At 44.1% G+C, this 17103-nt stretch overlaps 4 protein-coding genes across 4 annotated transcripts; 3 read left to right on the top strand and 1 right to left on the bottom strand.

Annotated features, from left to right (window-relative positions):
* The first annotated feature begins 2229 nt into the window (after positions 1–2229).
* Positions 2230–2635, top strand: LOC131267370 (uncharacterized). The gene has a single exon (XM_058270234.1). It carries the CDS (start codon positions 2296–2298, stop codon positions 2563–2565), a length of 270 nt encoding a protein of 89 aa, XP_058126217.1. The 5' UTR covers positions 2230–2295; the 3' UTR covers positions 2566–2635.
* A 374-nt stretch (positions 2636–3009) lies between these two features.
* On the top strand, positions 3010–5638 carry LOC131267368 (phenoloxidase 8). Its single transcript, XM_058270233.1, has 4 exons — positions 3010–3534; positions 3701–4784; positions 5092–5347; positions 5437–5638. Exons 1-4 carry the CDS (start codon positions 3010–3012, stop codon positions 5636–5638), a joined length of 2067 nt encoding a protein of 688 aa, XP_058126216.1.
* A 1925-nt stretch (positions 5639–7563) lies between these two features.
* On the top strand, positions 7564–8106 carry LOC131265158 (mucin-2-like). Its single transcript, XM_058267418.1, has 2 exons — positions 7564–7575; positions 7642–8106. Exons 1-2 carry the CDS (start codon positions 7564–7566, stop codon positions 8104–8106), a joined length of 477 nt encoding a protein of 158 aa, XP_058123401.1.
* Positions 8107–10039: 1933 nt separating this feature from the next.
* LOC131265156 (mucin-2-like) lies at positions 10040–12378 on the bottom strand. The gene is made up of 3 exons (XM_058267417.1): positions 12358–12378; positions 10607–11799; positions 10040–10535 (listed from the first exon to the last, which is right to left on the bottom strand). The coding sequence occupies exons 1-3, from the start codon at positions 12376–12378 to the stop codon at positions 10040–10042; spliced, it is 1710 nt and encodes a 569-aa protein (XP_058123400.1).
* Positions 12379–17103: the final 4725 nt, after the last annotated feature.

Here is a 17103-nt window from a genome sequence, read left to right as displayed (position 1 = left end):
TGGTGCCTTCAACATTTTTGCTTATAAATTGAAATTTCAAAGATGTAGAAATATTTTTCTATTAAATTTTACGTTTAGGAAATGTTCATGTTCCTCAGTAAATTCAGTGGCATATCTGGAGGAAATTCTTCATTATACATTGTTACATCTGATATTTATGCCTTAACATTTTAAAACTTAGCTCATATACATAAATTCGATCGTTTTGTTTCAAACGATAGCAGTTTCTTTTGTATTTAATTCAACCCGTTGCATCATGATTTTCTTGCAATTAATAAATTATTATTTTGTGTAGCAAACGATGAAAGTTCACCTAGAATGCTTTCGTTGCCGCTGTGTGGTCCAAAATGTAGCATAATTTGCATATTTGTAGAACGTCTTCGAGTTTATCTCATTACTAATTGTTCCAGGAGTTCGAGGAGTAAAACAGTCTTTCATAGTGTGTCTTAGATAAATTTGGATTGTTTTCAATATAAATATAAAAAGAAAAACCCGAGGGGCACCTCCTTTCACCTACTGGTGGTTTGTCTTGGTACAGAAAAATATAAACTCTCGTACAAAACGTATGACGTACCCGGGTAGGCGGTTGTAGATTTAAGGGGTATAAATAGAAAAATGGTGTAAAAAAATACTTAGAATAAAAATAAAAAGTCGGTTTTCGGCAGAATGATAGAGAACATGTTGCTTGAGGCATTCCAGGAATTTTGAGTCGATATAACTGTTCAATTCGAAGTAATTTCAAAATAAAAGGGCAAAACTTACCCAGGTAGGCGGTTGTAGATCTGAAGGTTAAAATAACATTATTTTACTTGCATTACTATTATTTGTTATCTTTACTGTTTGAGCATAAGTAGCTATAAACATCTCAATGTACGAGATGACCTGTAGCTGTTTGAAGCCCTTGGATTTCTTTAGTGTAGAATGGGGTAAAAGCCCGACCTACCGCCTACTCGGTACATAAAAAATACAAATTCAAGGATTCTACATCATCTGATTTTATTTCAAGAACATGCGCTCATTTATCGTAAAAAAATACATATGTAGCTGTAGACACTTCAATATTTTGGCTAAAGAATGACGAATGCTAAATAAGATATATTTTTCTTGCATTCGTATTTTCTTAAACAAACCCCAATCTATTAAATTACCTACTTTATAAAGCGTACCATATTATATGCCCAAAATGTAGTTTGAGTAGATGAATAAAACCGGTTGTACATCCCAAATCTCAAACCACCCAAATCTGATATTGATTCTTCTTTATCTTTAAAAACTGATGTCACAAGGTAGCTTTAGAATTTACAGATCGTTATCAATGTTATACTGCTGAGTTATCATTATGATAATGTCAGGCATAAAATATATAAAATGTGTTCTTATTTTGAAAATGAAGTTTGAATGAAATAGGCGAATTATAAGTCGATTTCATTTATATCTTGCAACTTTGTTGCAGAGCATGTAAAGATCAAATCAGTGTATGTCAAATTGCACGAGATTTTGGAATAGATTATAATTTGTCCGTAATAACACATTTGGCTTTCGGCGAGTTCAAAATGAGATCGTTCGGTAGTTCCTCCAATAGAGAAGATTTCATTCCGATGTAAACTAAAGCGGAAACAGTCTGAATTAGCTTAAATGTATTTTAAAAGAAGTCAAACTGAGAACATCATTTCAAATTTAAGTCTTGAACCATTCATTAACGAGAATAAGAGGGCCGGGCAAGATTTTCACAATGAACCCGATGCCCGAATCACGGAAATCTCCCCGGTTAGCGATGCACGTTGCCCTTTTAATTGTGCTTCACACGCAATGCGCACTGTGCGTTGCGTAAAGTTCTGACCGATCTATGAAGACTATGACAGTGTAGCAGAAAGTCTCGTCGTGACCCCTTAAACGAACTGGCAGATGAATCACGTTTCTCCAACGGCCGAGGAAGTGCATCGCGTAAAAATTTACTCCGGAAAAATGTATCCCAGCATGCAACCGCCAGACGGTCCCACGAGCTTTCCCACACACAATGATTGTATTCTAATTGAACGCACCGGGAATCTTTCCGTGCGTTCCATTAGTTCCGCCCGATCGGACTTATCGATAGCGTGATCGAATGTAAACAGCTCCATTTGCGAATATCGCCGGAAACCTCCCCACCGGCACTGCGGTGATGGCTATAAAAACTACCAACTCCGGGAGTGTCAGCAACAGTGTTCGATTGAACGGGTTTGCTAGCTGTAGTGCAAGAAACGATCTAATTTTTCCGTCAATTCCGTGCAAGTCCGTAGACCGATTAGCAGCAAAATGAAACTCACCGTCGCGTTCCTTCTGCTGGGGCTCGTGTGTGCCGTGTACGCCCAGGCCGATGCTGCCAAGGACGCAGCCAAGGATGCAGGCGATAAGGCCAAGGATAAGGCCGCCAGCCTGCCGACGGATGTGCCGAAGCTCGACAAGGATGCTGTCACTACGCCCGACCCGAAGGATGCCTCCAAGAAGGTGGAGGATGCCGCCGGCAAGGCAAAGGAGCAGGCAGCTGAGATCGGAAAGAAGATCACCGATACGTTCAAGCTGTAAACACGCGCAGCCCAAATCATGTAGTGGAGCTCGTTCGCTTACGGAAGTGACATAATAATAAATATAATGTGTGGCAGAAGTGCCCGAAACTGAATTCTACTTATGGCAGATAAGGCGTCTGATTGTATAACGATCCGAAAAATGACCTCATTTCCATGCGGTAGTAAAAAAGTAAATTGTAGATATCAGGGTGGAAAGCGACTCTGGTTGCGGTTTTCATTCACTTTGCTGATAGGACGACGATAGAGAACTTGTGGCATTCTTCGCTGGTATAAAATACTGTTCACTCGAGGCAAGCGTTTGTCATTCATCGTTGACATCTGCTTACGCGCGTACAGTTTCCTCAGTGTTCCAGTGCGTCCCGTAAAGTTCCGTCGCGGAAACAATCTACCAGATTACACTTCACACACTTCTGATACTCAACAAAACCCTCCGGAAGTCGTCATGACGGATGCGAACGATCTGTTGGCGCTGCTGCAGCGGCCTCTCGAGCCTACCTTCCTCCCGAAGGACGATGGCAAGACGGTGATCGATCTGCCGGAGGACTTCCTGACCGATCGCTACAGACCGATCGGGGCAGAACTGCAGTCGCGCTTCTCGAACGACGCCGAGCAGCGCATTCCGGTGAAGAAGGTGACGCTGCCGGATTTGACGTTTGCGGCCGGAATCGATAAGCGTGGCGCTTTCTCGCTGTTCGTGCCGAAGCACCGGGATGCGGCCGCCGCCCTGATTAACCTCTTCATCCAGCAACCGGACGTTCCGTCGCTGATGAGCGTGGCCACGTACTGTCGCGATCGGCTGAACGCTGTACTGTTCCAGTATTCGCTCGCCGTGGCCGTGCAGCACCGTGAGGATACGAAGAACGTCAACATTCCGTCGATCGTGTCGCTGTTTCCGGACCAGTTCGTCGATCCGGCTGTGTTTCCCAAGCTGCGTGAGGAGGGAGCTGCGGTTCAGCAGGAAAATCGGGTAAGTGAGAGTAGTTGCTCAACAACCAAAAGGATTCCTCCCCGGTCTGGAGCCTTTTGAACTGTGAACTGGTGAAGTGAACTGTAAAGTGAACATAAAAAATTAGGAGAGACTTTTGGAAGTTTAACATAGAACATCAATATTATCCCATTCTTCCACACCGTAGATGGTGATTGATATTCCACCAGCATACACCGCGTCCGATCGCGAGGAGGAGCAACGGATGGCGTACTTCCGTGAGGACATCGGCGTTAACATGCACCACTGGCATTGGCATCTGGTGTACCCGGGAGACGGTCCGGACGCGGTCGTGCGCAAGGACCGTCGTGGTGAGCTGTTCTTCTACATGCACAGTCAGCTGATCGCCCGCTACAACCTCGATCGGTTCTGCAACAAGCTGAAGAAGGTGCGCCACCTGACCAACTTCCGCGAGCAGATCCCGGAGGCGTACTTCCCGAAGATGATTCGCAGCTCGAACAACCGCTCGTACCCGGCCCGTGGTGCCAACGTGACCCTGCAGGATGTGGACCGCATCGACAACGGTACGATCGTGTCAGTGAGCGACCTGGAGCGTTGGCGTGACCGTATCCACGAGGCCATCGACCAGGGATTCCTGCTCGACAAGGCCGGTAATCGGATTCCACTGGACGAAGAGCGTGGTATCGATCTGCTCGGTGACGTGCTGGAAGCCTCCAGCCTTACGCCCAATCGCCAGCTGTACGGCAGCCTGCACAACATGGGCCACAACGTGATCGCGTACATCCACGATCCGGACTACCGCTACCTGGAGGACTACGGTGTGATGGGTGACGTGACGACGGCGATGCGCGATCCCATCTTCTACCGCTGGCACGGCATGATCGACGGTATCTTCCGCCGGCACAAGGAGCTCCTGACGCCATACACGGCGGCGCAGCTCGGCAACCCGGGCGTCTCGGTGACTTCCGTCGGTGTCCAGCTGACGCGTGCGAACACTCCGGCCAACGTGCTGCTCACCTACTGGCAGCGCTCGCAGGTCGATCTGGCGGCCGGGCTTGACTTCGGACCGCAGGGCAATGTGTACGCGTCCTTCACCCATCTCCAGCACGCACCGTTCTCGTTCCGCGTCGAGGTCAACAACGAGTCCGGAGCGGTTAAGAAGGGCACGCTGCGTATCTGGATCGCACCGAAGGTGGACGAACGTGGCACGGCACTCAAGTTCCGCGAGCAGCGTCTCTTCTTCGTCGAGATGGACTCCTCCACCGTTACGCGTAAGTACTGCTAAAAACCTTGTCTTTCAAACGAACGTGACGAACTATCCTTTACAAATGAAATGTCCAATCCCCTACGGCATTAATTGATGAAATGATAAGTCATTTTTATTGGCAAGAAGTTATTGTGGCAACCCGATCATGTAACGCTAGTAAAAGTTTAAAGCGCAATCGAGTCACTTTCTCTCAAATGGCAACTAGTCAAATGTCAAATAATTCATTGATTATTGAGACACCATAACTTTGTCTGACGAATTATCAAATACTCTGTAACCAAGTTCTAATCTATCCCTTCCATTCACGCCAGTCAATCCGGGCATGAACACGATCGTCCGTCGTTCGGACCAATCCAGTGTGACCATTCCGTACGAGCGCACCTTCCGAGCAATCGGCACCAAGTCCGTACCGACCGATGCAGCCGGTTTGTCTCAGTTCCGCTTCTGCGGTTGCGGTTGGCCACAGCACATGCTTATCCCGAAGGGTGCCCCCGAGGGCGTCCAGTTCGATATATTCGCGATGGTTACGGACTATGCCGATGACGCTGTCGAGCAGGAGCTCGATCCGTAAGTATCCCACAAGATGGGGTGGCCTGAAATGGGGGCTTTTATCTAACCGCTTTCTTTCTTTCTTCCACGTCCGTCAACCACAATAGTAACGCACCATGCGACGATGCACACTCGTTCTGCGGTCTGCGCGATAAGAAGTTCCCGGATCGTCGCCCGATGGGCTATCCGTTCGATCGGCGCACGGAGGATTCGGTTAACACCCTGGATGACTTTGTCGCACCGAACAGCAACATGAAGACAGGCACCATTACGGTCACGTTCAAGAACACCGTCATCGCACGGTCCTAAGTAACGGACTCGAATCTTCTGCCGGCCTTTTGATTTTTTTTCTCCAACAAACGAATGTACTTTCGAATAATTTGCAATAAAAAAGAAAACAAGATTTGAAACCCCAAACCTTCTTACTAGAGCACAGCATTAGCTTTGTTTATTGACAAAAAGAAAGGAAAACCACAACCGTCCACTTTTAGCCACCAGTAGGTGTGCAGGACTCGGTAACGGTGGTCGTTATCCGCGTCGTGATCGTTGCGACCGTTGTCGTGATCGTCGTGGTTGAAAACACCGGAACTGTGAGCGTCGACGGTACGACTACGGTGGAGGTCGTTGTGAACGGGGGCAACGTGGTGGTCGTGGTCTGCGTTACCGAAACCAACGACGTTTGCGTTGGCAGCGTCACCGTTACCGGGATGGTGGACGTTACAACCGATATCGTTAGCTCCGTGTTTGGCACTAGCGTGACGGTTTCGGTAACGCTCGTGACTGCAGTCAGAGTGGCCGTTTCCGTCGTGCTGATAGTGGACGTTGATGGCTCCAGGGTGGACGTCATGGGCAAACAAATGGTAACCGGTTGACTATACTCGTTCGAGTGCAGCAGCGTGTGGTAGAGATGCAGCTCGACTGGCCACCACAAGCCACCGCACACTAAAATGAAAAGCACAAACAACTGGGAACGCTATCGTCCACTTTGGTTAGAAGTTGCCTATTTTCTAAGGTTTACGTTCCTATACTTCACAACGTACCATTTTCCAGTCAAAGTTCTTCCTGTCTGCTTGATGGTTAGCGCGGAACTAAACGGACATTCTCAACCCATCGTCGGCACTCCAGGGTTCAACGGCTTTAGGGAAACTCCTTACCCAAAATACCGGTTTTTCAGTTGGCCCAAGAAGCCACAAAAACAAACCAAACTTAACATCATCTCCCTCACTTTATTGCGATCCTGCGCATGACCCAAAGTGCTGATCGAGGAGAAATGATGTTAAAACAAAGCGAAAAGAAAGTAACCATGACAAGTATTGAAACATGCCTGGTTCATTTTGTAAAAAAATTAGTCAATATTCTAAAAAACATTCCGTCCAGTCAAGTCAGGAAATTGACTCAAAAAATGGTCATACATTTTTGTATAGTATTTGGCCTAAAACTGAAAAAAATGTGTTCCCTAAATATTTTATAATTTTATTCATGAAATGATGGAGTTTGTAAGCAATTATGCATTTTTTTATTTTTCTACCATTTTATATGTTGTTATGTTATATGTTATTTGTGATCGCGATCAGCAGTAATTTGGCAATAATAAGCAAACATTTGATTCAATTGCAAGAATTAGTATCAAATAAATGAATTAAATTTTAAAAACACATAAGAACGTTTATTCGAAGCAGAAGCACTCGAAAGCAGCACAAATTCCATCCGCTTTAGCGAGTCAGGCCCGGGCAAAACTGTGAAGCGGTTAACTTTATTTCTGTCCTTTTAAGATACACTAGAAACTAAAAGTTAAAGTGACTAGTAGTTAAAGATACCACCATAATTTTGCTTCACTTACCTTAAGATGTGATCATAGGTTAATAAATTGATCAAATATAAACTCATTGCGACCAAATCGGGGACGTTTTCAACACATTCTCATCCATGCTTCCCATCGATGTTTAGGTGGATTGATATTCAAACGTCGTCCTTTCTACCACTGAAATAAAATTGCGTTACTCATGTTGCCAGTCTGCGACCCATTTCAGATGAAATAAGGAATACATAAAACTGGCTTGCTTTTGGGGACTTGAACTTCGGTCAAACACCAAAATGCAGTCGGTTCTTGTCCTGTCCATACCGTTGCAGTCAGTCTTCAGTCAGATTCAGAGTCAGAGGCAATCAGTTTACTTTTGTGCTTACTTTCAAACGCATCGCTCGTGAAGTAATTCGGTGGAGGCGTTCTGAATAACATGCGTCGAACGGTAAGTTTTTAAGCCAAACAATGTTAGGTAAAGTTAAACCAATCTTCAATTATTGTTTTATTGCAGCTGATACATGTTGTAGCGCTAGTTCTAACGCTAGGATTACCCAGTGGCCACGGTTCCCACTTCTCTCATCTGCACCATTCACACGAGAATCAGATCCAGCAGGTGACCTGTGTCAAGACGTTCACGCAGCCCGTCGTCACAACGACGGTTCCGATTGCCACCAGCTTTACCTCCACCACCAACACGGTCAGTACCTACACGATCGTAACGCCACCGCCTGTCCTGCTGCTTGAGACGTCCACCTCTGCCATCTCGACCACGGTGGGCACGATCACTCCGAGCACGGTGATCACCAGGACGACTACATCCACGGTCACTTCCACGCCACCGCTCGTGCCCGCCGTCATCACCGTCACCACTACTGTCGTTACACAGCCCACCACCTCCTTCACCATCACCCTTTCCGTCACCTCAACTAGCTCGATCATTAGCACGCGGACGTCCCGAATTCCCATGTGTGTGTAAACCGAACGCGAAATGTCATCTGGCGTTGTTGCAACAAGTAATAAAATGTTTATGGCCGCGATTGAGACTGCAGTTGTTCGTGGTGTCCCGTAAATAAAACCCTCAACTGCAATGTAACTTCATCTAGCGGTATCTCCGACTGGGAGGGATCGCCACCTGCGACCTCTTCCCTTTTAAACCGGCATTAAATTCAACTAAACGAATAAAAAATAATCAAATCACGTAATCATTATTGAAAGCAATGTGTTGTTTGTGTTTGGATTAAAAGGATAGATTAAATATCAAGGCTATCAAGGATTAAATATGTGTAGGCTAGTTGGATTGATGAGAAATGAAGATATCTATAGAAAAAAACTAAAAACGCTTGAAGAAAGGCAAAACGTGTACTAATCAGCAGCCGATTCAAAATGTGAAATATATTCGGAAAAATATTAATTGGCCATCAATGCTGTTGGTTTGGATTTTATTAAAAGTTTTTGTTTGGCGTACGTAATACTTAGACATAAAAAGAAAATCTAATTTCTACAAGTGTTCTAACACAAAACAAGAAAGCCAGCAATCGTCTACTAAAAATATCACAAAAAGTTGCATTTCGAACAAATGTGACAGCGTTACCACTACAATTAAATCTGCTAGGGCAAAAATAGTGAAGCTGTTCGATGGTTTGTTTCGTTATGAAGGAAGCCAAACGGCTCATTCGGAAGACCGAACGAATGAAAGAGCTGGGGAACTGAAAAGTGCAACAGATGCTAAAATAAAAGACTGAAGGCACAGTGGCTACTTCGTTCCTTATTTAGATGGCAACAAGTGATCATATAGTTAAGAAACACTTAGCAACGACAGTCAAGACCAGCCATCAAGACATCACGACCCAGAACTGGACACCAGGAGCTACATGGATGGTGTACCGTGTCTTACGCTATCTGACAACTATTAGCAGGAAATCGGTTACTTCACCCCGCCATTGAAACATTTTATTGATAAGTATTATAAATATCTCGAAAATCTATCTCCTAAACATACTTCACGAAGTAGGACAAAGTGTTTCGACCATGCCTGAATACAGTACATTATGCCCAAAGGTCACTGGAGAAGATGAACTGGAAAACTAGCCTAGCTAAATTTTCTCAATTGGAACAAATATACTAAGTTTCTAATTTTCACATATTAATAGTGGGACAAGAATTGAATTTCCAATCACCCACGATATGGATCAAAGTGTTGATAGATACTCATTGCAATGCTTTACTACAAAACTTACCATGCAAAAGCCTTTTAACTAGCTATTTACAGAAGCTCTTTTATAGAATTATACATTTACAACGAAGCGGCAGAAGAAGAAAAATCAAAGAGATTTTTAAAGCTAAATTTAGTAAAACTTTAAACTTTTTTATTCAAAAAACTTCTTAACGCCAAAATTGAATCTACACATTGAAGCCAAAATAATACTCTCAAGCTTTCTTCTCTGAAGATAAAATCGTTTTATTCGTGAAATCATAATGCACATCACACGCACACACACACACATACACATATAAACATGCTAAAGTGATACACAACCATTGCTGGTACTACGTTAGTCTGCGCTTTCGTGCAGCCGAATGGTAAGTGTCAGTCTAAGCGTTTGTTTTGTATAACTTGTTCTTCGATTTCCCACATCGGGTGGGGGCAGGGGACGGAAACATTCCCCGGCGGAGAGGGGTTGAAACAATTCCATTGATCAAGCTTCTTCTCTAGGGGATTCTTATGTACATTAACGGTTTGGGCCTACAGACTAATCACTGGCCAGGTGAGCGTTACGGAACTACTACTAGGAGTATTTATAACGCAACACCTCACCGCCGTGAGGGACGGACGTATGAGTATTTGTTATCATTTGTTGTTCTCTTCTTCGGGGAGTCGACAAAGTCGACATCACATCGATTACCGATCCTTAGGCGTTCCAGTACAGATTGTTTTGCTCGTCGGCCTGAGGTGGGAGCACAAACCGTTTGAGCTCGGGTACGCGGGCGTACGCGGGGGAAAACGAATTGGCGGCCACGGTCTGCTGGGCGGGTAGATAGAGTCCGGTAGGCGTGCAGCTGATAATAGTCGTGACGAACAGTTCCGTTTTCGTTTCGGTGTGCGTTACTTCACCTGGAACTGGCAGGTAGGTCGCTTTCGGTGGGCAATAAGTTTCGGTAAGCGTGCTGGTAACGGGAGGTAATGGTCTATTCGGCAACGTTGTGGTGCTGGTTTCCGTTTCCGTTGAGTAAATGGTGCGCACCGATGGGGGTAAAGTGGTAGTACTCGTGGTTTTTGGATAAACGGTGGTCCTTCTAGTCTCGGTCTCACTTAGAGTCGTCGTCGTGTAAAAGGTGGGCGTGTAAGTTTGGGTGACGTTTGTCGTCGGGGCTGTTTCCGTGACGATAATCCTTGGTGTAAAGATTCTGTGGAAGAAGGTGGAAACATGTTAATAACGTTACGTTTATTTAATGCCAGCTTTTCGAGCGTAACTCACGTCGTTGCTGTTTTCGTATCGGCCGTCTGCTGCTCCAAGAAGGTTGGTGTGATACTACGCGTTTCTGTACGGGTGTTGTCGAGCGTAATAAGTATGGTCGAAGTCGGTGTAACTGTCCGGTTGATGCTGACCGTACCGACGATATTTCTATGAATAACGGTTGGTGTAACATTCGTTGAGACCGTTACCGTGGGATAGTAAATGTACTCGGTGTGGACAGGTGTTACGTTGCGGGTTGTGGTCACCTCGGGGAAATAGCTCACGCTAGTGTACGTCGGCGTTACATTTTGAGCGACTGTGGTAGTTGCCAGTGAGAAGTAGTTGGTGGATGTCGGTGTAACGGTTCGATTCACTGTGACCGGTGGAAATTTGTTGGAGATAACGACGATCGGTGTGATCGTTCTCGTGGTTTCCACAGTTGCGGCGTAAAAGCGGTTCGTTGAAATCGGCGTTACGTTCCGGGAGACCGTAGCCGTTGACGTTGTCGTAAGATACGTAGTGGTTGGTGTGATTATTCTACTGATTGTCACGGTAGAGTCAAGGGTGGAGAGGCTTGTGACTGTCGAAGTTACGTTCCTTTTAATCGTAACGTAGGGCGTTTTGCTGATTAAGATGGTAGTCGTCGGCGTTATCGTTACATATTTAGTTATGGGTGGTGGACGTTCAGTGAAGGTGGTTATGCTCGGTGGCAGCGTCGTGGTAGTTACGGCAGGTCTGGAGGAGCAGGTCGGCCGCTCCGACATATATAAGATTGACGGGGTTATAATCTGCTCATCATCACACAACGCTGGCTCAATGGTCGACTCGTAGACGGTGGTGGTGGTACTGACATCGATGGTCGTTTCAGTTATTCCACCATCCCAAGAACAGTTGCGCTTTTCTATCGGGTAGCCACACTTATCCGGACCACCGACGCACTCTTCAGGAGGAGGAGGCCTTGCAGGCGGGTAGCCACAAACTTCCGGGCCACCTTCGCAAGGTCGAGGCGGAGGAGGCTCGAAACGTTGAGGCAGAATATTCAGCGGTGGCCTTTCTGTATATTGCAGGTTTGGAATCGCATTTTCACTGGGATAAAGGGCGCCATCTCGTAAAACGGAAGGGTCTCCGTAGTTGGGATTCCCCCCAAGTTCGATGATTTGAAAATTGGCATTGGTGCATCCTAGGAGAGCAAGCCATGGTAGCAGTTTTAGTATCTTAAAGAAACAGAAAGAAATGTTGATAAATGTAAGTTTGACGGCATTTTCAAAACCTTTACGAATGAATATTTGTCTACAATAACAGCATTTATCAAAATCGTAACCAAAAACTAAAACAAACCTTCTGTTGATAAAATTATGCAAAATTGTAATCTGTTTGAAATCGTGGTTTGAAACAAGCTTTTATCAACTTTAATTTCACTCCCAATTTGGTCCCCAGATAAGAGGATTTACACTGGTAGAAACTGTATACGTTGGACTATCTATGCAAAACGAGGTCTATTACGCAGCACAAATGTTGCCTTCTTTCCCTTGATAAAATAGAGAATATTGCTTACGAATGCCGTATGCCATGAAAATTTAAATTTTTGTAATAAAATGGCCACTGTTGCATCCATCCACGACATCGAAATCTGACATGCAATACAAGTGCACGTTTTATTATAGAAATATAAGCAGGAATAATCTTCTTCTTGGCCTCAGCGTCATAAAAAAGATGAGTTCAATAATTAATTTTAAAACAAACAGATATATCTTGTTATATAACATATATACCTCGGCAAATATAACAGTCATTTAGCTGCCTAAAAAGTCATGCTATCCTTTACAATGTCTCCCCGTGTTGTATTGAAAACCAAATCAATTGTTTGGTAGACAAAAGTAGACACTTCTTCAAAACATCCGACTGGCTCGTTCCCTTTGCGGGTCCCTCCATCCCTCTCGGTGTTGAGTTGAGGTTGGGTTGGTTTGATGCTTGACCAATATTTATCCGCCCTGGTCCGCGGATCGACCTCAAACACCGGTTGGAGGTGGTTTTCCTTCCGAAAGTCGCCACTAACTGAAATGCGGGTCGCGGTCGCCGAAAGGTTAACGCTGTTTGCTACCGTTGGCGGGTAGTTTTGCAGGAGGCGAGTAATTTATCTACCAATTAGAGCCACGTGATGCGCAAATGCGTGAGAATCCGTTCGTTAAACAAACACCGAGAGGTGGGCAAGCTCTGCAAAAGCCTGTGAGTCATCTTATTTTGAAATGGCAGTTAGTAGACTTATCGATAGATTTTAGTATTAAATACAAAGTAAGGAGGGAAGCAACTCTGCAGACTGTAGGTAAGTTCTCCATTGAAATTAATTCGCTTCTTATTACCATAAATCAGGTAAAGAAGATGTAAATTCCATACATCTTCAACGCTAGCTGATCTGCGAACCCATAGATCATTTGGTTGGTGCTGAATCGACGGGTTTTGGGAAAGAATGCGACCAGATCCGGCATTAGGTAAAAATTCACAAGCTGTCGTGTAAAGCCGTCATCAGTCTTCGGCTTGCCCGCGTGCGCAATTCTGACCAACCTTTTATGTTGCAGCTCATCTCGTGATAGAGATCTCATCGTACAATGTTTACTGCACTAAGTGTGCACAGTTTCGTTTTGCTGTGATTCACGTAAGCATGCAATGATCTACGCATGCAAATGGGAGGCCGTTTAGTAGTAATTCCCGCGGTTTCCCCCTCCCCTTAGGCTGATGTTATTTAATTTCAGCTGACCAATGGGCAATGAATGTGAAATAGGGGAGTCATGTGGCGGCTTGCACGGCTCGATGCCGATACGCGCCCGTCCACGACGGATTCGCTCATCTTCGCCGGCCTGCGTCGAGATGTGAATGAAAGAATCCGGCCTGCACCGTACCGGATCGTAGTGACTTATCCGGTTTTTGTGTGGCGTCGGCTGGTTCGTTTGCAATTCGCTTTTTATAACTAAATTAACCATCGAGGTCGCCATCGGTGGCCGGGACTTGGCTTTCCCTGGGCGTTGGACTGTGGCAAGTGATTTGTAGTTTGATTAAGCACCCGGGCAACCTTGGCTGCATCCTTTCTCGATTATGAAATTCGCAAACAAGGAAGATGTACGAGGGGAAGATCACTTGGCTTTAAGGTGGCTATGCAGATGAGTTTGTAGGCAATGTGATTTGATTGAAATCAATTCGATGCTGAAATGTTGCTTCCAATTCGGTCACTCGATAGCGATATTAATATGCCACGTGGTTTATTCAAAACGGTGGAATACATTGTATTTCACCTTAAAACCTCTTTCCAAACAAACCAAAGTAGCTTGAAAATCCGAAAGAACTTATCTTAATGTTGTTTCCAAAACCAAATATCGAGTCAGTTAGTAACTTTTCACAATTTTGACATAAATAAGCAAACAAAATCTTACACGTGTACGACGCAAAGCGTGGTTGGCCTTTGGAAGCAAAACTAATTCCAAACCCTAAATTAAGCGACACGTCGAAAAACAAAACATCATATCAGTCCTAAAAATAAGTCTCCCAAAGCCCCGAACGACGAAAAAGTCCAATGAACTGACAAACACAACCAATTCGCCGCTGGAAGCATGTACCTGTGGAGATACTAACCTTCGAGCGGGCCGGTTGTTAGAAGATGCCAATGTCAAGGTGTCGTTACCTTTGGCACGACCCACCTGCGTCTTGGAAGCGCGATTTCGGAACGTTTTCGTGCGATTGATCCTTCGGCAGAGCTTCGAGCTTCGACAGCAATCCCCATGAGAAGCGGAAAGCATGTGTTTACTAACCGGTTTTCTCTCTAGTTTAAGGTCTCATATCATTTCTCGATTTTTTCTTTGCCTGATGAGCATCTCTATCTTCAGAATCGAACAGTTTTTTTACGCAACACCATGCGGACGTTTTATCCAATGTGGGTTGATGACAAAATTAGCATTTTGTTATCACAAAAATAGCCAATCGATTGTAGTACAAATTTGAAAATATTCGCAGATCTCAGAAAGGTAGAAAATTCAAAATTAGCTCCGAAGAATAAGAGTCGAAGAAGAATATGTCTTCCGTTCAATATGCAAATGGCGTGTCCTCCTCATTCGCATGTTAATGTTTTCCTAAATCAGATAGACTATAATTCACCAGCGTCTGGCATTGGCGTTCTGTTACCTAGCGTTGCTTCGATAGGATTGACTTTTACGAAAATTGAAGCGTGATTCTGGGAAAATCTCACGAGAGTACGAGATGTTGTTTTCTTCCCTGGAATTTTCATCGAACACTGATAGGAACAAAAAATTGTAGTTTTCCCCCATTGAAGTCGATTGACAACGTGTTTCATCAGTTGCCCATCATCTTCATATAGATTTATTGTAATGAGCTACGGAAGCTTACCAAGGAGTGATGTTGAAGGTCAAGTTCGTAGAGGGAATCTCATAGGGAAGAAAGAAGAGACGAGTTGTGTGTTGGGAGTTAGTTGTGGTGAGCTTGTTTGCTAATATTCCACATTGGTTCAAACATTGGTTCTTCTGGACCAACATTTTGTAAAAAACTAAAAAAACCTCTCAAGTGATGCCAAGCAACGCAATGTACACAAAATGTAAAGTAAATAAAAATAAATTAAAAGAACGAAACATGGGCTGAAGAGCCAACAGTGCGATGGCATTTCTACACCAGGGTGGCGCAAATCATCCCTCGGACAAGTGTTCCACTCGCCGCAAATGGATGTCTCCTTTGACGTTCAAAATAATTATTGCACATTAATCACGGCATGCAATATTCGCATCGATGAGACAACAATCTGCAAATAGGATTCAGGTGGACACGGTCCGGAGGTATGAACATTATAATTTACTGTTGACCGAGGCTCTGTAGATCACTATCGGTACTATCAGGCTTGAGTTTGCAACGCTAATGCAAACTAATTATGAATCTGGAAAACGACAGTCGGCTCATGGCGTGGTTTTTTAGTTGAGGTTGGGATCAAAATGATGATGACGATCCTCTCTATTCGCTGCGTTACGTTACTTGAGCATGTATAAGATGGCGACGAGGACGAAGAACTTCCTTTTCTGTGTGTATGTATCAACTTTGACCTAGAGCTGAAACGTAACGTGCGTATTTCGCTTGATTACTTCCTGTTATGAGGAGTTTTTGAAATGATTGTTAAGCAAAATAATTCCATTGACTTATGTCCACTGTGTGTCAACTATCAACAACTTTTTGAAAATTTGAAATTTAAGATTTATCTTAATGAGCTAAAGGTAATTTAACTTCAAGATAAACTAAATATCAACAAAATAATACCTATCGTTTGAAGTATGGTATCATCAATTGATAACCTGTTAGCGTAAACCTGTAAGCGTATTTATAACTACAATTTAAAAAAAAAAAGGTGGCCAAGATAGAGTATTAGCTGATTATAAAAGAATGTTCAGCAGAAAAATAAGCTGGACGGCTAATCCTTAAAACAGGATTTACTAGTTTTTCTTTGTATTTTCAAGTTCGGTGCCACTGAAATATGGCAATAATAAACATATTATCATTTATTAGCCGGTTCCATATTTCAACGGGTTTGCCTTCAAAAGGATATGTGTATTTCGAAAATAAATTAATATAATCACGGGTATTAAAATAACGATCGATCTCTAGCCGTATCGGACCGTAGTTTTTCTTCCGCCATCACTTTCGATTATTGTTCAATCCTGTTTGTCGCAAAAAGTTGTTAGTTTGTCCGATAAGGTTCGTCTCGCGCAATTCAACCCAAACACCGAAGAAGAAGGAAAGAACCCTTTCCCAATGTAAGTATCGAGGTATGTCTGTCACCGTTACTAAGAAGAATATTGAGATGACACGTTGACATTGAGCGTTTCGGGCTCAAATCGGTTGAATAAATAAGCGAACCAGGAATCAACGGTCGGTCATCGCCGGCGCAAGGTTCGTCGGTGTTGCGCGTGCGGCCACAGCCCCGCGCAAGCATGCGGCCTTGAAGATGTCTCACCTGCCCACGAATCTGCCGTCGTGAACCAAGAAAACGGCCCAACGGAAAACCTGTTTCTCTACGGACTTCATATTTTGCTGTCGATCGCGGCTGTTGATTGTGTGTTCTTTAGATAATAAAAATTGTATGGTGGGGTGTGCTTCATCTCTTCTGATCATTTTGTTTGATTTTGGGCGTTCTTGGAGAAACTTGAAAAAATATTGCCAGCACGCCTTAAGGCAGAAAATTCATACTATTGCAAAAAGAAAACGATCGATACTTGTGCTATAAAATGGCGTCATGTTTATGGCGGGAAAATTCGTTGCATTAGCGCCGAAATTCGTGATGCCATAAAATATTTAACAGTCGTATCTTAGATTGTTTTGTTGGCAAGCGACTATTTTTCACATGATTTTTTGTGTTTGTCGAATAATTTAAAAACAAACAGGTGACTCATCCAGGATGCAAGGATTTGGCCGTCAATGATGCATGGATGTTTGATAACTCGCCGTAATTAATATCCAAAAAGCTAATGGATCGA

This window comes from Anopheles coustani, chromosome 2 (genome assembly GCF_943734705.1).
Source record: "Anopheles coustani chromosome 2, idAnoCousDA_361_x.2, whole genome shotgun sequence".
NCBI lineage: Eukaryota > Metazoa > Arthropoda > Insecta > Diptera > Culicidae > Anopheles > Anopheles coustani.
Note: the sequence above shows the minus strand (reverse complement) of the source record. Positions and strands in the feature narration are given on the sequence as shown.

Bases quoted from the DNA above. Each gene is read 5' to 3' on its own strand.
- LOC131267368 (XM_058270233.1), top strand. From the start codon at position 3,010: ATGACGGATGCGAACGATCTGTTGGCGCTGCTGCAGCGGCCTCTCGAG. The intron at 3,535-3,700 runs GTAAGTGAGAGT...TCCACACCGTAG, and splicing joins CGGTTCAGCAGGAAAATCGG to ATGGTGATTGATATTCCACC. The intron at 5,348-5,436 runs GTAAGTATCCCA...CAACCACAATAG, and splicing joins GTCGAGCAGGAGCTCGATCC to TAACGCACCATGCGACGATG.
- LOC131265156 (XM_058267417.1), bottom strand. From the start codon at position 12,378: ATGACTGTTATATTTGCCGAG. The intron at 11,800-12,357 runs GTATATATGTTA...TGTTTCTTTAAG, and splicing joins TGACTGTTATATTTGCCGAG to ATACTAAAACTGCTACCATG. The intron at 10,536-10,606 runs GTGAGTTACGCT...CTTCTTCCACAG, and splicing joins GATACGAAAACAGCAACGAC to AATCTTTACACCAAGGATTA.
- LOC131267370 (XM_058270234.1), top strand. From the start codon at position 2,296: ATGAAACTCACCGTCGCGTTCCTTCTGCTGGGGCTCGTGTGTGCCGTG.